The sequence below is a fragment of the Beta vulgaris genome, chromosome 1, assembly GCF_026745355.1.
Source record: "Beta vulgaris subsp. vulgaris cultivar EL10 chromosome 1, EL10.2, whole genome shotgun sequence".
Classification (NCBI taxonomy): Eukaryota; Viridiplantae; Streptophyta; class Magnoliopsida; order Caryophyllales; family Amaranthaceae; genus Beta; species Beta vulgaris.
The window spans coordinates 53,955,124-53,974,831 of NC_079202.1; the positions used below are offsets into that span (position 1 = coordinate 53,955,124).

A 19,708-nucleotide genomic window follows, 5' to 3' on the forward strand; every position below is an offset into this window, starting at 1 on the left:
ACTTAAATTATTATAAAACTTGTTGAAACTAAATTACTTATTAAATTAAATAAGATACCTATAGTATCAATATATAACAAGTACATTGTATTAATCAAAGTAACGTAGAAAAAGTTAATCATAAAAGCTTAATAATGAATATATGTAGTGTCAACAACGATCTTCGATAATAAAAAGGTAACACCAATAACTAAAGGTCAACTGTTAAAAGAAATCGAATATTTACATTTTTGTTGCGTCATTTCATGGTTAGATTAAACGGAAAGAATATTACAGCCTTCCCCCGGCTTTCAAGGTTATTAAGCAGGAATCCAGGTAACATCTATTGCTAACACCCACGATCCCCTTCGAAATGTGTTTGTGAAATGTTGTTTATAATAATTATGATTTTCTGATGTGATTATTTATATGGATTGTGGGATAATTAAATTGTTTTCGAATGAGTTTCGTAAATGATGATCTTATGAGTTATTGATGCTCAAGTATGATTCATGAAAGATCTATGGCTTATGCCAATGAATGATAAACGAACGAAACATGATAAATAAAAGTGAAAGAGGTTCTGGCAATATAATGTTACGCTTATCTACTTTATGGTCGTGCACGTACCTTCGCACCCGCCGTACGCTCGAAAAGGGAGCTGGGCTCCTTGAGGGGTACCGCATGCTATTTTGGTGCGAGCGGTGTATCTAAAAAGGGAGCGGGGCTCCTTGAGGATTACCGCATGGTGGTGTATCCAAAAAGGGAGTTGGGCTCCTTGAGGATCATCACATGGTGGTGTACCCAAAAAGGGAGCTGGGCTCCTTGAGGGTCATCACATGTCTATACTCGCCAGCTACCAAGCTAAAAGATGAAAAGATAATGGGAACTTATGAAGTATCGAGATGCTATTTATAAATGTTTACTTTGCTATTATTTCATTACGAATTTGAAATATGTTTTACTATATTCTCTTCTCCCTGTTTGCAAATAAAATGAATTGAAATGAATTTACGTTGTTAGGGTAGAATGTTACTGAGCTTCGGCTCATGATGCTTTGTTTTCTGTTTTAGGTATGAGCATATCCATTGCAAGTGCGCTGTTAATAAGGAACATGTTCAAGGGAAAGTGTGCGGTATCTGGTGTTAGAGAAAGTATTATGTAAGTCGAGTATTTATGTATATTTATCAAGGACTATTTAAGGTTTCAATGTATTAGTGGGCCATATCCCACAGGCTTAAGTTCCATTTCCGCTGCTAAGTATGAGAAATTGTGTTTAATTAAGGTTATGAATTTTCGGGGCGTTACATCCTTCCTCCCTTAAAGAGGCATTCCAACTTGGCATTACATAGGAGGGAGTAGTTTCTTCAAAAAAATATGGTATGCTTCTTTCTTTAATATAATATGGACCTTATGGAAAGAACGAAATGCAAGGATTTTTAATGGCATTTCTTCCTCTCCAAGTGAGATGCGAGACCTTGTTCTACTCGGGCTTTGTTGGTGTCTAAAAGCCTTGGAAGTTAAATTTTCATACACTGCATTTGAGGTCTTGCAAAACCCTCTTTGCCTCAAGTGGATGGGTTCCGCACCAATTCATTTGAAACCTTGCCAACCTCTGCTTCAGATTTGGTCACCTCCACCCTCAGACCAACTGAAGTGGAATGTTGATGCTTCTTTTGATCCACTAATCAATCACTCTGTTGTGGGAGGTGTACTGCGGAACGATAGTGGAAACTTTGTGTGCCTATTTTTCACTCCTATCCCTCCCCTAGAAATTAATTCGGCAAAGGTATTTGCTATTTTCAGAGTGGTGCAAATCACTATGAGATCGGAAAGAATCAAATCACAAAGCATTACTATTATCTCAGATTCCTCTAATGTTGTGAAATGGTGTAACCAAGATAGTGGAGGGCCTTGGAATCTGAACTTCATGCTCAATTTCGTCCGCAACGCTCGCAAATCTTGGCTTTCTTAATCTATAATTCACAAAGGTAGGGGTTCTAATGGAGTGGCTGATTCCTTGGCTAAGCAATGATTAAGGAGGAATGATAAATTTGTGGCTTGGTGCTAATCTCTCATTCCATCGTGATTTTGTAGCAGAAATCAGCTAATTATGTAACTTTCTCAATGTTGGGGATGCAAAAGTGTTTGATCTTGTATCTGATCGTGTATTTGACCTTGTATTTGATCCCTAATTTGGCCTTTTGAGCCTCAATAAAACTAGACCAAAATTATCAAAAAACAAAATAACGACGTTGCTTTTTTAGTCGTTTTGTGATAGAGATATGATTGGCCTATATCCTATTTTAATGGGACGTGTGCACATCTTCATTTGGCAGTTATTCCTCTTCCCACTTCTTTCTCACTCCATTATATGCTACTTCATTGAATGTAGGAAGCCTTCAAACCACTTGCCATGTCATCAATCTTCACTGTCTTCATGTTGTAACGCCCCGACAAATTTACATAACCTTAATCGTCAGCGGAAGCATAACTTAATCCTGTGGGTTATGGCCCACAAATAATATAATAGTCTAAGATTGAAAATTCACTATACAAATACTCATCGTATAATAATACTTGTTTATCCATCATACAAAATATCCTAAAACCTCATAGAATCATACATAATCTCCATAATGCAGTATAATAGTGATCCATATCTGTTCTTCCATACCTAAAAATAAAACAAAACGTCGTGAGCCGAGGCTCAACATACTACTCTAACATCGTAAATTCATTTCACATCATTTTATTTATAAACAGGGAGAAGAGAATAAGTAAAACCATTTCACAAACATATCATAGCATGTTACATTATCTTCTTTATCATGTTCATCATCATATATTTTACTTTGGTAACTTGGCTAGTACAACGGAAGGGACGTCTCCCCAAAACATCATAACATCATAAACGGAAGGCAGCCACCCGAGGACAAAAGCCCTCACTAAAGGAAGGTGGCGTTATTTGCCCAGAATGCGCGGTGCCACCCGAGGACAATAGCCCTCACTAAACGGAAGGTGGTTAACCGGCCGGAAGGTACGTGCACGACCCGGGATAACAGAATACTTGCCAAGAACCGTCTTTCACTTGAATTTATCATGTTTCATTGTTTTAAGCATATCATCATCATCGTGAATAATTATCTTCATTAATTTCATCATTCATCATTTCATAGCATCATATCATATCCATCATAAAACATTTCATTTCATCCCGCAATCCATATATAAAACATAATATTAATCATGATCATAAAACATACTTTGAAGGGGAATGCGGGTGTTAGCAGTAGACGTTACCTGAATTCCTGCTTAAACCATGATAGCCGGGGGAGGCTTGTAATACCTTTATCTTCTTTAATCTATTCAAGAATAATTTTATTAATGAACGTTTCGTTATTTAGCTTTTAAGCCTAAATATTAGTTAGCGCTTATTAAGGTCATAGCGGTCATTATAACGTCGTAAAGGTCTCCTTAAAGGTCATTATTTCTTAATCGTTAATAACTTTTTAATTAAGGTGACTCTTTAATCAACTAATTAATGAATAACTCAATTAGCTATGTTTTAGAATTATCGAAACATTAAAGTTATATTCTACATATTATATAACCTTTCGAAAACGTAACATTATTCTAGTTCATAGTTAATAATAATTAGTCGTCCAATTGATTAATTTAAAGTTATAATAGATCCATTAACATTATTTTAATATTATTTAGTCATTTAAAGCTAACAAGTCAAGTAACTAATTACTATAAGTGAACTTAAGGATTAGTGAATTACTCATAACTTAAACTTAATTATAACAATAAGCTTAATGAATTAGTTTTAAACAACTCAACTAGTTTAAAAAAATCATGAATTATAACCCAATAATAGATTTTCGTAAATAAATTGGGTGGTTTAGTAAAACTAACTAAATCAGTCCACTAAAGCTCAATATATTAAAGCAACAAGATTAACTTAAATGACTTACCTAAGTGAATCAGATTATAAGCCCAACATTATACTTAACTTAATAATTAAACTAACATGACTTAATGAAATCTAAATCAGCTTTAGTTTAACTCCATTAGCCCAACATAATAAATAAATTCAGATTTGTAAACACTTGAGTGTCCAAAGATATTTACTAGGCCCAAACTAAATATTAACTAATAAGAGAAATCAACTTGGGCTTGTATTATAAACTAAGGAAAATCAGAATTTAAAATAAAGAAGCATCACCTCTGCTACTAGGAGCAGGGAGAACGACGAGTGGGGCGAGGGAACGGCTCCTGCGAACGGCGGTTGACGGCGACGACCGGCGGCAGCGAGAAACGACGGCAGCGTGATGGCGAGGCGGTGGCGCGCAGTGCTGTGCGCGTCCTGCTGGTGCGACGAAGGAGAGAGCGAGAATGAGCTGCGCGAGGAGGAGAGAGAACGAAGCTGCTGGTGGTTGGCGGAGCTCCGGCGAGCGAGCTGGAGACCCGCGAGCGACGGTGAGTTGGAAGCGCGACTGAGTGCGGCGCAAGCGGCGCGCGACCGGTTGTCGACGGGGTGTGTCAAGGGGCGAATCAGAGGAGAGAGAGGGAGAGTTTGGGTTTTCTTTTGGGTTTCTTTTTGTCACAATTTTTCCGGCAATTATTGACTGAATTTCTGATTAGAGAGAAGAGATGATGAAGGTTGTTGTTGGTGTGTTCTTGGTGTTGAATCTATGGCTATTTATAGTGGAGTTTGGGGGTTTTAAAATCAGTGGTTAGGAGGAAGATGGTGAAGTAATTAATCTGATTTTGTTAACTTGAAGAAGCAATGGTGAGAGATTGGTGACAGATTTTGACTGAAGAAGAAGAAGAGAGGGTGATTGCATGTGTGCCATGTGTTTGCCATGAAAATGAAGGAATTGAAGGGGGAGGAAGAAGGCAGTCAACTTTCTCAGTTTTATATAATACTTTTATTTTTCTTTTAATTTATGAAATCAGAAAATGGTCATTGTTTCAACTTTCAACCACCTAGTTGGGTGATGGTTAAATATAAGTCTAATATTTTCTGGTTAAACAAAAGAATAGGATTACCCCTTTTTACAAAGTCTAGTAATTTATGTTTAACATAATAAAAGAAAATCTAAATCTTAGTCAAATTAGTGATAACTATATCTAATTAATTACTTAAACATGGTTAAGTTTTTAGGATATTACACATGTGCTCAATTAACCGCTGCCACATGTCTTCGCAAATGGATGCAATCTGGGCCCGCTTGTTTCCTTGCCACATCAGAATAAACTGACCAATAACAATAGCCCCTAATTTTCTTCTTTGGGCGGCAAAACAAATGAAAGAAAATTATTTTAACTTTCAAAACTGGCTAACCGTCTTGCAAATCACGCCTCATTATGACGGTTTTCTTCCTTTTGTATCAGTGATGGCTCCGAAACTTGCGACAGATTTTTAAGTGATGTCGCTTTCGCTTAGCCCCATATCTTTGATAGCATCTAGCATGATGATATTCGTTGAACTACCATTTTCTACGATCACTCTTCTTAAAAGGCAATTTCCAATTGCTTTTTGATGACAAGTCTTGTACCGTTAACGATTTGGTGTATATGGCATGAAAGATTAATGATTTAGTGTGCTTAAAGAGGGTGTATAGCTAAGGAAATATGGGAGTTAGTAAAGAGTGAAAGTGGTAACTTTCCATCTCTTACTTCTTAACTGGTATGAATTATGATGCAAATGAGTATCGTCGGTCCTAATAGCATGTTAGACAAAAATAGGCCCTTCTTTATCTAGTCATGTACCGTTATACTAATAGCTAGCACGTATAATCTAAGCATCACCACAGTTTGATGTACTGGTGGCATCTGGTATTGAAGAAACTCGATACAGGGAGTATTCTAGAAGGGTTTTGGGTTTTTGGCTGCTTGGTATGATTTTTTTTTTTACTTGAGACTGGAACAATTCATTGAAGCTATAATTTATAAGATGTCAAAGTTTGTTTGGCTTGCGTTAGTCGGTATCTTAAACACTTTTTTTTTCGTCTTCTTTCTTAGAATATGAAGATTTACTTGTATGCTTTGATAACCTGATTTATTTGAAAAAAATGTGCTAAAGAACTTGTCTCAGACGTAGTGGAGTGGATAGATTTCTCTGAACATGGGATGATACGAGCCTCAAATTTTACAGTTCTTAACAACTTAGAGAGGACATGTATCTATAAGGACATTACGATTATTTTTGCATCATCAAATTGTCTAAGTGAAGCTATAGAAGCACCTTAAAAAAAAGTGAAGCTGTCAAAGTCAAACTTCCTTGCTACATCGATTCAGTTTTTCTTCTTTTCTTCTTTTTTTTTTTAGGGGAAAAGTCACTACCATTCTCATTCATTCATAGACAACATGTCCATCAATAATACATATGGGCTAACCTCCTCGAGACAATGGTTTTTCCATATTTGTTCAACACCAAAAGGTAACTTAGCAAGGTGATGGGAAACCACATTTTCATCCCTACTGGCATGAGACCAAAGCAAAGAATTGAAATAACTACTACATAATAAGATATCTTCTAAGACAGAATCAAGATGCGCAAACTAGATCATAGCTTTGAAGACTTTCGAAATGATAACTTGGCTATCCTATTCAAGTTCAACATCCTTACATCCAAACCTCTTGGCCATACGAATAGCCATCAAGAGTGCTTTGCCTTCCGCAATTTCGATCGGCCAATGTGTGCGCACTCTTCTTGTGGCGGCGAACATAACTTGCCCTTCATGGTTCCTTGCTACAACACCCAAACCTATCCATCCTTAATTGGCCAAGGATGCGTCAAAGTTAAGCTTAACAACACCCACAGCAGGTGCTTTCCAAATTCTCAAACGTGAACATGCGCCACTCTCTCTCGGCCCATAAATTTGTTGTGCAACTTATCATGTTCCTCCAATAGTCTATGAACTCTGGTCAGGATGATGTTGTTTGTTGTAGTGTTGTTGTTAAAGACTTTTGCATTTCGTTCGGACCATATACACCACACAAGATTCACTATTTTTTGCTACCATTTCTTCTCTACTTTAGCCCAGCTTGCCAAGGTTTCTTGAAGGCTAATGTTCACGTGTTCAATCAGGTGAGCATAACCACTTTCCTCCCATAATTCTCGGACTCGGATGCACAGGAAGAGCACATGTGTCGTTGTTTCCTCTTCCCCACACCAAGGATAGTTCACGTCCTCAATAAGGTGTCTATGAGCCAAGAGAGCTCTAGTAGGAAGTGTACTTGTACATAGGCGCCATATGAATAGCCTCACCTTTGGCGATGCTTCAACTTTCCATAATGTGACCCAAGCTTCATGGAATGTTTCTAAGTTGAAGCCTTTGCCCAACATATAGGTTATTTTTACGAAGTAGTCCCCCTCCTTTTTGTGAAGCCCAAGTGAGAGTATCATGCGGTTTCCTCTCACTCAAAGGGATCGACATAATGCACTTAATGTCTCGCTCATTAAATATGTGAGTAAGCCGCGCGCCAGGTCCCACTCCATGAATTCTGAAGTTATCAAGTCGCTCACCATTGTCACCTTGTCTACCATAGGGCTTTGGATGAAGTGCCCTTCTTCGTCTACAATCCAAGAATCCTGCCATATATTAATACATGTTCCATTACCGAGCCTCCAGATCATCCCTTCTTTTATGAGTGCTTTAGCACTCCAAATCCCTCGCCATGAGTAACTTGAAGAGTAACCAAGAGGAGCTTCAAGGAAAGTGCTCTTATGGTAATACTTCGCCTTCATTACCTTCCCGAGAAGCGTATTTTCTCCCTTCACTAAACGCCAAGCTTGCTTTCCCAAAAGTGCATCATTAAAAATCTCGAGATCCTTAAAGCCCATACCTCCATCCCAAACACTTCAGTGCACACATAGACTCCCAACTCCTCCAATGTATCCTCCTTCTCGCATCAGATTGCCCCGAGCCATAGCCGAAGAATTACACTAGTCACCGAAATCGGGAACTTATAGATTCCCATTAGATAAGTAGGAATGGCCTGTATAACATATTTCAAGAGCACCTCTTTCCCAGCTCGAGACAAAAGTTTCTCCTTCCACCCTTGCAACTTTTTCCAAATTCTGTCAAGAAGCTCCCCAAATTTGGCTTTTTTTATCTCCCTGCCACAGTAGGAATGCCAAGATACTCTCCATGACGATCAACCTGCCTCATCTGCAAAAGACCCATCAAATCTTCTTTCTGTTAAGTACTAACCCCTCTGCTAAAAGAAACTTTCGACTTATCATAATTTATTTTCTGCCCCTGATGCTACTTCATACTTGTTGAACAAATCAACTACCTCTAAGCATTCCTGTTGGTTAGCTCTAGCAAAAAGTATACTATCATCTGCAAAAAGAAGGTGAGAGATCTCCTGCCCACTTAGGCTTGCTTTTGCACCATGAATTCTTTTTTCCGATACTGCAGTTAGTAGCATTCTTGAAAAAGCATCAGGTACTAAGATAAACAGGTAGGGAGATAGTGGATCCCCTTGCTTGAGGCCCCGTGAGGGGCTAATGTGTCCTTTAACTCTGCCATTCATCACAAAAGAGTATTCAACAGAAGTAACACAATTCATTACTAAATTCACCCATCTGTCGCCAAATCCCATTGTTAACAATAACTTCTTCAGGAATCCCCACTCTACTATGTCATAAGCCTTATTCATATTCATAAGTTCTTTATTTTCCAGAATAGAATAATTGCTTAGAATAAGAAAACATATTAAATTTGTCGAGAAGTGCAATTACTCCTCTCCTGCATTTATTTCTATGCCTCATAGTAGAAACAATTCCATAGCTATTAAAGCATTGTCAGTAATCTGTCTTACAGGCACAAAAAAACACACTGATTCTCAGTAACCAGATTAGGGAAAATAGTTTTTAGCCTAATTACAATTGCTTTCGAAACCAGTTTATAGTTTATACAGGACATTACATAAGCTGATTGGCCTTTATTGAGAAACATCAGTAGGGTCTTTTTGGGATCATTACAACATTTGTCGTGTTAACATTTGCAGGCATAGCCGAACCATGTAAAAATATTAATCACAAAATTAGAGACATCATCCCCCATGATATGCCAAAATTTTTGGCAAAAAATTACATGCATACCGTCAGGCCTCGGGCTTTGCAAGGGTGCATTTACTTAAGGGCTTCGAAAATTGCATTCAGTTTTGCTTCTTTAGTTGCCCATTATTTGAAAAGAATGTGGTATTTTGGATTTTACATCAAATTTTGTCTACATTAATGTCATCTACAACTCTTAATTGACACAAAAAATAAAAGGAAAATTCTATTGGCTTCGTTTGCCATTGCTTATTGACTTTTTTCACTTGACTTGTTTGACCAATATATCGTGTTACCTTTTTGTATCACTTGTCTTAGTTTGCTAGATAGTGATTTTTCCCAATTGATGATGGCAAAATTTGCAAATTTAAGCATGATATTCATCTCAAAATTTCCGGATCCATTTTGTTTAGGCCCATATGGTTTTGATTAGCTTGTTCTCATAATAAATTTAACAAATTGCATAAAGCATCATGCATATAAACTGGATCCATAAAATCCGTTTTATTTAGGTATGTAGGGGTAGTAGTACATAAGTACAAGAACTAAGTCATATAATAAGACTATTAAAAAGGTAGTAGTTGTAGTAGATCATAATACTTTTGTTGTACTTGTAACTGAGCACACTAATTAGCTTGCACAATTTATTCATAGATTGCGTGTGCGTGAGATTAGTTGGGAATGGCAACATGCGCATCAACTCCCAACACAGGCTTAAGAATGCCGATACTTGCATCGACTTCCAACAAGGAGTTGGCTTGCAACAGAGGCTTGAACTCTTGGAGTGTTCGTTTTCCGAGGTAATCATATACTTGTGCATAGTACTTACCCACCAAGCCACCGTTGGATGCCTCCAGATCAATTTGGTACACAAGACCATTGATAGCGATGATTTCATATTTCAAAACCTTTTCAAACTTCAGACAATGTCCCTGCAAATTTCACTAGCATTAGTCCCAAATCCGTATTCTTTTTGTTCTTTATATCTATAATCTTGCGGCTAAGCATTCGAAAACTTGATCGTAGTTGATAGTGTATACATGAGATCAAACTCATAGTCATGTGTAATTTTGTTATATTATTATCGTTACGTCACCATCTTGTTAGATTGGTACGAATTAATGTATTGTGATTTACGTCATCAATCTTGAATTTAGAATATAATAAACCAAATTTAGGCCTGATCCAAATTCAGCACATATTATATATCAAAAATTCTTTTTTTTTTTAATGAAGTGTATCTGAATATTTTAAATTCAAGATGTAGTTCATAATCAATTCAAAAACTTAGCAGAATTATCTAAGATTTTGCATTACAAGAGAATATTTTTTTTCAAGAAAATTTGATCTCCCAACAAAAATGAGTAAGGTGCAAAATTTTCTGATAAGGTGAATATTTTTTCATATTTGGTTTTTGTTTTAGTATAATGTAATATAGATACTCAAATCCATCAATGCGCAAAGAAAACATTGGACATACTACACAAGCTAGTTTAAGGAACACAAAAGTTAAAAAAAGAGCAAACAAGTGTAAAATGCTAATGTAATTGATTATATGGACCTTATAAAAATTACACAATTCAAAATTATTCTAAAATAAAAATAATGAATAGGGTACGTAGAAGCTTACGCCTTTGTTGTACTCATTCACAGCCCATTTAGTAATCTCTATGATAGAATCAACATTGACAGCGCGTTTCATTTTTGCCTGTGTTATTTGTGTATGTGTTTCAGTGTTTGTGGTTGTTGTTTATGTGTTGGTAGTACTTCAATTTAAGCAACCAACCTCTCAATATATAGGGTAATAATTGGAATCCAAATTATTCTTTCCCACAACGTTAGCGTTATTTAGTGACCTTGTGAACCAAATTTACCACCTATTCATTATGCCAACTAGTTGATTCTAGTTTAGAGGTGATCATGGGTCGGGTCGCGGCCAAAAAATTTTGCCCATTGACCGGGCCGAGCCTAAATTCGGGCCAAATTTCTGTGTCCAAAGCCCGCTATTTCGGGCCTAAATTAGCGGGATTTTGCGGGCCAAAAAATAGACTAAAAAGTCGTTTTTGGCTTGCCCAAAGCCAAAAAAATACACGGTCGGGCCGGGCCGGGCCGAAAAATTCTACCTAAAAACAGGCCTGGCCAAAATGATCACCTTATTCTAGTTTATATTGCTCTAAGAATATGATTCATGTGTACTTATGATCTTATATCTATAGAAAAGAAAAGATGAAAGGGATTAAATATTCTTCTTCAATTACTTTACATGTTTACCATCCCGAGTAGTTATCATGCCACCTAGTTGATTCTTCATTATAAATGAGACATGTGCTCTTATCTCATATTTTAAATTATAGAAAACAAAAGATGGAAGGGATCAAATTTCTATATAAAAAAAAAAGATCTATAGAAAGAATTTTGTATTTTGAACCCCATTTGTTATTGTGATAGAGTTTCCTATCATCATTGATTCTTGTTGTCGTTAATATACAATGTGAAATGATAGTGATTTATTTTAGAATTGTTCAAATCACCTTATAAAATACTATTATTAAGTTTGTGAGAAATCACATAATATATTTTTTTTGGGAAAACAAACCTTAAACAAATTCTTTTTTGCGAGAACAACTCTTATGCCAGATTTTGTTCATTGACCAAAGGTTCCGACATTGGCCATATCATGGATTTTGTTGGGTTTAAAAAAGTCACGTGTCTTACACATGACATGGTGAATGTCGCAACCTTGGGTCAATTATTGAAAACCGCTGAAACCTTGAGTTTATGACCGGAATTGATCAGCATAAGGTTTGTTTTCGCAAAAAAAATTGTTTAAGGTTTGTTTCGCAAAAAAAAAACACTAGTGGAAAAAAATGCAAGGGTTGTGTTTTTTGAAAAACGCAACCCTTAATAGTGGAGGGATGCGGTCAGTCCAAAAACTGCAACCCTTCGTATACGAAGGGCTGCGATTTTTGGGATAACCACAACCCTTTTTTATTTTTATAATGATCAGGTGGACTAGGCTTTTCTAAAAGAAGCGCGCTAAATTGAGGCGAGTTATTATTTAGGATTTCCTCTCCTTTCTCTCTTTCTCTCTCCTTATTCCCTATCACAACCTCCTTCTCTCTTCTTCCCTATCTGGTTTTCCTTTCTCTCTCACCCTCCTCCCTCCTTCCCCGACAAAAGACCACAACAACAATAGCGGCACAGTAACTGACAAGTTAATGATGAGAGAAATAATATGATTTTATTAAGGTGTGCTCAATAATGAACGATGACTACAATATATATAGTACATAAAAACTCCTATCCGAAAACCATCTCTACAAGATATATTATTCTTAATACTTATCTGAAATAAATCATAAGATAATATTTCCCTAAGATAATTAATATCCTAAATATTACTATATCCTAAAGATATTATCATATCTTTAGTATCCTAATATATCTCTAACACCCTCCCGCAATCGCAACGGCACTAATACGAACTATGCGATTGGAGAAACAAAAAAAATTAAGTCAATTCAAATTAAATAGATATATTGTTGGGAACGCCATTCTTTTCGAACCCGCCAAATTTTTCTTCTTTTTGATGAGAACGCCAATTCTTTTCGAACTCACCAAATATTTCAATAAATCGGGAACGCCATTCTTCCGAACCCGTAATTTTCATTTTCTTGAAGATGAAAACGTCAATCTTTTCGAATCCATCAATCGTCTGTCAAACAGGGACGCCATTCTTTTCGAACCTGCAAATAATTTTTTTTTTCTTGATGAGAACGCCATTCTTTTCGATCTCACCAAATATTTCAGCAAAACGGGAACGCCATTCTTTTCGAACCCGTTAAGTATACAAGGGACGCCATTCTTTTCGAACCTCTTATCACATATATATCAATCCACGGAAAACATCATTCTCTTTCTATCACTTTTCTTCTGTTTCCCTCCCGCGATTCAAGACCTCTCTTTGAATCGTCTGTTTTTCAATATTATGTTTGATCCCCTATCCACGACATAGGGAGAGCCATTTTTTTAAAAAAATAAAAATAAAAAAATAAAAAAAATTAAACCAATAGTGTTGACTGTTGAGCTTTCTTGTGCGCCACGAAGAAGAAATCCAATCCCAACTCCTAAGTCCTAACATACTTAACATCACGGAGACGCTTGATGCACTATGATTGATTATGCATCACCTTCAACACCCATTCACACAATATATCAATCACTTTGAGTCAGTAGGTTTAATCGTTGCTTGACATTTTTTTTTTTTTTGGTTTTTATTTTATTTGAGGTAAAGGTTTATAAATCCCACCGCTGGGTTTAAGTTTCTAACCCACCGGTAGGGAGAAAAGTTTTGTAGACGATCCCAAAATCTAACCTGCTCTTGATACCATGACAAGTTTATAAGGAGAGAAATAATATGATTTTATTAAGGTGTGTTCAATAATGAACGATGACTACAATATATATAGTACATAGAAACTCCTATCCGAAAACCATCTCTACAAGATATATTATTCTTAATACTTATCTGAAATAAATCATAAGATAATATTTCCCTAAGATAATTAATATCCTAAATATTAACATATCCTAAAGATATTTATCATATCTTTAGTATCCTAATATATCTCTAACAGTAACGACGCAACAACACAACAACAATAGCGGCACAGCAAGTCAGCAACGATGCAACAATAAAAACAAGAACAACAGCCACCGAAACGACAACGAAGCACCAACGATTGGCGGTGGCGCAAACAAGAACGTAGCAGCAGCAAGCCTTAACAGAGGCGAGAGAAAATTGGGGCAGTAGCACGACACAACTCTTTAAGGAGGTTGTCAATTTTTCGGTTTTTAGTTTAATTTCTTAATCAATGTTTTGGTTACTTTTCATGTAATTTTAAATCTAGAATTTCTTTTTTTTTTGTATTTTTTTTCCAAATTTTGAATTTAGGGTGTTTTTCTAGCAATTTAGGATTTTGTTTGTGATAATTTATCCAGAATATTCGCTTGGATTTTTTTCAGATTTATTTGTGATAATTTTTACAGATCTTGTTGATTTGGTTTCATGAATTTATATTTTGTATTGTTCTTTATATGGTGTTCTTTACAATTTCGTGAAGCTTAAAAACAATATATTTATATATACTCATTTAACTGTTTTTGGATACATTTAGAACTATAAAATGCAAAAAGAAAAAAAAATTATTTTTTCAAGTGACAAGGTTACAGACTTTAGCAAAAACCCCAGCCCTGTATACCAGGAATGGTTGCGGTTTAGCCTCAAAACCGCAACCCTTCCATATTGGAAGGGCCGCGGTGAAAATTGCAGCCCTTCATTCTTTTACGGAAGGGATGCTACGGCAAGTCGGCAAGGGTTGTGTGCCAAAACGCATCCTTTAGGTCTATTTTGACCGCTACTCTTACTTTTTATTCCATTAGTGATAAATTGGTTCCTTCCAAATTTCATGCTTTATAAGGTGGTTTTTGAAAAAAAAAAATATTATTTTATTGAGCAAGTGACTTATTTATTTACTACTACTTTTCCAAAAGTCTAAATTATTATAGGTGTCGCATCATATTAAGAAATTATTATATGATTAATAATAATTGACTGACCTTATGTTAGATTCACGTGAACTTATCATCTTATATTTACAGATAACAAAAAATGAAAGGGATTAAAATATTCTTCTACAATTATATTCTTTACATGTTTACCATCTGGCCAGAGTAGTTATTATGCCACTTAGCTAGTTGATTCTTGGGTATATATAAATGATTTATGTGCTCTAATCTCATACTTTAAGTTAAAGAAAGGAAAGATGAAAAGGATTATTTTTACAAAAAAAAGATAGATATATAAATATATATCTCTATTATATAAGTCAAGGAAAGAGTTATGGTGTCCCCTCTTGAAAATACTTATATACCCTTAATATCACAAAAAATAATAAAGACAATATTTTCTTAATTCTTTCCTCATTTACACATATGGGTAATAAATAAAGTTTTACGTTACCAAAATGAATACATAAAAATGTGTAAAAGGAAAATCACAATTGAAAATATAAATTGATGACTAAATTAATTTTCAAACAATTATAAAAAAAGATTCACAAAGATTCTTAATATCTAAACTTTCAGTTGCGATAACGATTTCAAATAAAATACATTAACAGCCTATACAAGAATTAAGAAACTTAATTAGAGAATATTCATTTCATTTTTATTTTTTGGAGATTATAATTAATTAGTTGGGATAATAATAATCTATCTATCTATATAATACTATAAAGCAATAAGGATTTACTTATGTGTCAAAAGCAAATTGAATTGTTGATGTGTCAATCCTTTGTAAAGTCTTCTACAATTTTTTTGTCAAGTGTATTTGTCTCTAAATATTTTTGTTATGCATTACTTTTTTTTAGGCATATAATTGGAAAATTATTTAAGAAATTGGCACTGTTATGGAATGTAAATCAACTAAATTTTAGGAATCGATTGCTATTAATTATGAATTACTTATGCATCATAAAACTGCCAAACTAATTTAAAAAAACATATTCCCTAAAATACGGTATTTTAGGAACTAATTAAAATTCATATCCCCTAAATTCGATATTTTAGGTATATATTTTGGCGCTAATTAAGAAATAAATTTATGGCAAGAAGCTGATTTCAGGCACTACTTAAGGTATTACAACTATTTAAATGAACATGGTGTATTCTCTTCTTAAACCAAAAACAAAGGGCCTGTTCTCTTCGGCATAAAACAGCTGAACTGAACTGAATTGAATTGAACTGAACTGAATTGAACTGAACTGAACTGAACTGAACTGATCTGAACTGAACTGAACTGAATTGAACTGAACTTAACTGAAATGAATAGTGATATGTGAGAGTAAAAGTATTGTCAAGAGCTGAACTGAACTGAACTGGTCTGAACTGAACTGAACAGGTCTGAACTGAACTGAATTGAACTGAACTGAACTGAAAATAAGATGGGGAGAACATGCCCAAAGTCTTAACAGATTATAATATTAAACTTAAAGTTTACCAAGCGACGTATTAATCATACAATAAGTTGTATTATAAGTTTTTTAAAAAAGTTCAAACTGTAAGATCACTGACCACATATATATGTTCAGTTTTTTAAAAAAGTTCAAACTATAAGAATGAGAATCTGCTGTTTTTTGCTGTGTCTCTAAAAGACATCCCTCAACATGCTTGTTTGCACATATATAAAATGTCGTATGATGAAGATAGAAGAATCAATAATAACATAAATTTGATAGATTATATTTGGGGGATGTTAGTTAGCTTAGTTTTGAGGGTGGTATTTTGGACTTTGTATCAAATTTTGTCTATATTAATGTCATCTTCAACTCTTAATTGACACAAAAAATAAAAGGAAAATTCTATTGGCTTCGTTTGCAATTGATTATAGGCTTTTTTTCACTTTACTTGTTTGACCAATATATCGTGTTACCTTTTTGTATCATTTGTCTTAGCTAGTTTGCTAGATAGTGATTTTTCCCAATTGATGATGGCAAAATTTGCAAATTTAAGCATGATATTCATCTCAAAATACATTATCCATTTTGTTTAGGCTCATATGGTTTTGAAGTGAGTATCCTATTATACTTGATTAGCTTGCTCTCATAATAAATTTAACAAATTGCATAAAGCATCATGCATATAAACTGGATCCATAAAATCCGTTTTATTTAGGTATGTAGGGGTAGTAGTACACAAGTACAAGAACTAAGTCATATAATAAGACTATTAAAAAGGTACTAGTAGTAGTAGATCATAATACTTTTGTTGTACTTGTAACTGAGCACACTAAATGCTCAATTAGCTTGCACAATTTATTCATAAGATTGCGTGTGCATGAGATTAGTTGGGAATGGCAACATGCGCATCAACTCCCAACACAGGCTTGAGAATGCCGATACTTGCATCGACTTCCAACAGGGAGTTGGCTTGCAACAGAGGCTTGAACTCTTGGAGTGTTCGTTCTCCGAGGTAATCATATACTTGTGCATAGTACTTATCCAACAAGCCACCGTTGGATGCCTCCAGATCAATTTTGTAGAGCATACCATTCACAGCGACGACTTCAGACTTCAAAACCTTTTCAAACTTCAGACAATGTCCCTGCAAATTTCACTAGCATTAGTCCCAAATCCGTATTCTTTTTGTTCTTTATATCTATAATCTTGCGGCTAAGCATTCGAAAACTTGATCGTAGTTGATAGTGTATACATGAGATCAAACTCATAGTCATGTGTAATTTTGTTATATTATTATAGTTACGTCACCATCTTGTTAGATTGGTACGAATTAATGTATTGTAAATTGTAATGTACGTCATCAATCTTTAATTTAGAATATAATATACCAAATTTAGGCCTGATCCAAATTCAGCACATATTATATATCAAAAATTCTTTTTTTTTTTAATGAAGTGTATCTGAATATTTTAAATTCAAGATGTTCATAATCAATTCAAAAACTTAGCAGAATTATCTAAGATTTTGCATTACAAGAGAATATTTTTTTCAAGAAAATTTGATCTCCCAACAAAAATGAGTAAGGTGCAAAATTTTCTGATAAGGTGATTATTTTTTCATATTGGTTTTGTTTTAGTATAATGTAATATAGATACTCAAATCCATCAATGCGCAAAGAAAACATTGGACATACTACACAAGCTAGTGTAAGGAACACAAAAGTTAAAAAAAGAGCAAACAAGTGTAAAATGCTAATGTAATTGATTATATGGACCTTATAAAAATTACACAATTCAAAATTATTCTGAAATAAAAATAATGAATAGGGTATGTAGAAGCTTACGCCTTTGTTGTACTCATTCACAGCCCATTTAGTAATCTCTATGATAGGATCAACAATGGCAGCGCGTTTCATTTTTGCCTGTGTTATTTGTGTATGTGTTTGTGGTTGTTGTTTATGTGTTGGTAGTACTTCAATTTAAGCAACCAACCTCTCAATATATAGGGTAATAATTGGAATCCAAATTATTCATTTCCCACAACGTTAGCGTTATTTAGTGGGCCTTGTGAATCAATTCTACCACCTATTCATTATGCCAACTAGTTGATTCTAGTTTAGAGGTGATCATGGGCCGGGTCGCGGCCAAAAAATTTTGCCCATTGGCCGGGCCGGGCCTAAATTCGGGCCAAATTTCTGTGTCCAAAGCCCGATATTTCGGGCCTAAATTAGCGGGCTTTTGCGGGCCAAAAAATAGACTAAAAAGTCGTTTTTGGCTTGTCCGAAGCCAAAAAAACACGACCGGACCGGGCCGAAAAATTCTGCCCAAAAACAGGCCGGGCCAAAATGATCACCTTATTCTAGTTTATATTGCTCTAAGAATATAATTCATGTGTACTTATGATCTTATATTTATAAAAAAACAAAAGATGAAAGGGATTAAATATTCTTCTACAATTACTTTACATGTTTACCATCCCGAGTAGTTATTATGCCACCTAGTTGATTCTTCCTTATAAATGAGACATGTGCTCTTATCTCATATTTTAAGTTATAGAAAACAAAAGATGGAAGGGATCAAATTTCAAAAAAAAAAAAAAAAATCTATAGAAAGAATTTTGTATTTTGACCCCCATTTGTTATTCTGATAGAGTTTTCTATCATCATTGATTCTTGTTGTCGTTAATATACAATGTGAAATGATAGTGATTTATTTGAGAATTGTTTGTCAAAAATCACCTTATATTAGGGCTGGCAATGGGTCGGGTTGGGTCAAGATCAGGTTGGGTTGGTGGGTTGGCGGGTTGAGAATCCCTTGACCCAACCTGACCTGTTAACTTAAACGGGTTGAAATTTACAACCCAACCCAACCTTATGATAAACGGGTCAACCTTCAGGTCGACCCATTTAATTTTTTTTTTCGTGTTTTTTCTAGAAAAAAAAATAAAAACAACATAATTTATTTGCAAATAACAGTAGGCAGCAAATTAAAATTAATTCATTATATAACCATATGATAATATTGTTCAAAATCAACATAATTTTTGTTCAAAATCAACACAAATGTTCAAAATTAACATCATTACAACTTCGTAAGTAGTTATTTAACCTTAAGTGTAATGATTAAGTAAGAGCAGTAGAGTACTCCAAATTCTTTTAGGGGTTTTTTAGCTTGTTTTTTCATAAATGGGTTAGGTGGGTCAAAATCAGGTTGGAATTCTCAACCTGACCCAACCCATTTAATTAAACGGGTTGGGTCAGGTCGACCCATTTAATTAAACGGGTTCAAAATTTTAACCCAACCCATTATTAATGGGTTGGGTTCGGGTCGGGTTGGCGGGTTGGGTAATATTTTGCCAGCTCTACCTTATATAATACTATTATTAAGTTTGTGAGAAATCATCTAATATAATTTTTTTGGGGAAAACAAACCTTAAGCAAATTCTTTTTTGCGAGAACAAACCTTATGCGAGATTCTGTTCATTGACCAAAGGTTCCGACATTGACCATGTCATGGATTTTGTTGGGTTTAAAAAAGTCACGTGTTTACACATGACATGGTGAATGTCGCAACCTTGCGTCAATTATCGAAAATTGCTGAAACCTTGATATGAGTTTATGACCGGAATTCAG

General features: G+C 34.9%; 3 protein-coding genes across 3 annotated transcripts; all 3 read right to left on the reverse strand.

The window, feature by feature from the left end:
* Nucleotides 1-7,414: 7,414 nt before the first annotated feature.
* Nucleotides 7,415-8,601, reverse strand: LOC130590292 (uncharacterized). The gene is made up of 3 exons (XM_057392363.1): nt 8,273-8,601; nt 7,939-8,113; nt 7,415-7,825 (listed from the first exon to the last, which is right to left on the reverse strand). Exons 1-3 carry the CDS (start codon nt 8,599-8,601, stop codon nt 7,415-7,417), a joined length of 915 nt encoding a protein of 304 aa, XP_057248346.1.
* A 931-nt stretch (nt 8,602-9,532) lies between these two features.
* Nucleotides 9,533-10,848, reverse strand: LOC104905300 (uncharacterized). Its single transcript, XM_048640323.2, has 2 exons — nt 10,689-10,848; nt 9,533-9,990 (listed from the first exon to the last, which is right to left on the reverse strand). The coding sequence occupies exons 1-2, from the start codon at nt 10,758-10,760 to the stop codon at nt 9,730-9,732; spliced, it is 333 nt and encodes a 110-aa protein (XP_048496280.1). The 5' UTR covers nt 10,761-10,848; the 3' UTR covers nt 9,533-9,729.
* A 5,906-nt stretch (nt 10,849-16,754) lies between these two features.
* On the reverse strand, nt 16,755-18,079 carry LOC104905297 (hypothetical protein). Its single transcript, XM_010693788.3, has 2 exons — nt 17,921-18,079; nt 16,755-17,221 (listed from the first exon to the last, which is right to left on the reverse strand). Exons 1-2 carry the CDS (start codon nt 17,990-17,992, stop codon nt 16,961-16,963), a joined length of 333 nt encoding a protein of 110 aa, XP_010692090.1. The 5' UTR covers nt 17,993-18,079; the 3' UTR covers nt 16,755-16,960.
* Between the last annotated feature and the right edge of the window lie 1,629 nt (nt 18,080-19,708).

Bases quoted from the DNA above. Each gene is read 5' to 3' on its own strand.
- LOC130590292 (XM_057392363.1), bottom strand. From the start codon at position 8,601: ATGGGATTTGGCGACAGATGGGTGAATTTAGTAATGAATTGTGTTACT. The intron at 8,114-8,272 runs GTATGAAGTAGC...CTACTGTGGCAG, and splicing joins GTAGTTGATTTGTTCAACAA to GGAGATAAAAAAAGCCAAAT. The intron at 7,826-7,938 runs GTAATTCTTCGG...ATGGGCTTTAAG, and splicing joins TCCCGATTTCGGTGACTAGT to GATCTCGAGATTTTTAATGA.
- LOC104905300 (XM_048640323.2), bottom strand. From the start codon at position 10,760: ATGAAACGCGCTGTCAATGTTGATTCTATCATAGAGATTACTAAATGG. The intron at 9,991-10,688 runs GTAAGCTTCTAC...TGAAATTTGCAG, and splicing joins TGAATGAGTACAACAAAGGC to GGACATTGTCTGAAGTTTGA.
- LOC104905297 (XM_010693788.3), bottom strand. From the start codon at position 17,992: ATGAAACGCGCTGCCATTGTTGATCCTATCATAGAGATTACTAAATGG. The intron at 17,222-17,920 runs GTAAGCTTCTAC...TGAAATTTGCAG, and splicing joins TGAATGAGTACAACAAAGGC to GGACATTGTCTGAAGTTTGA.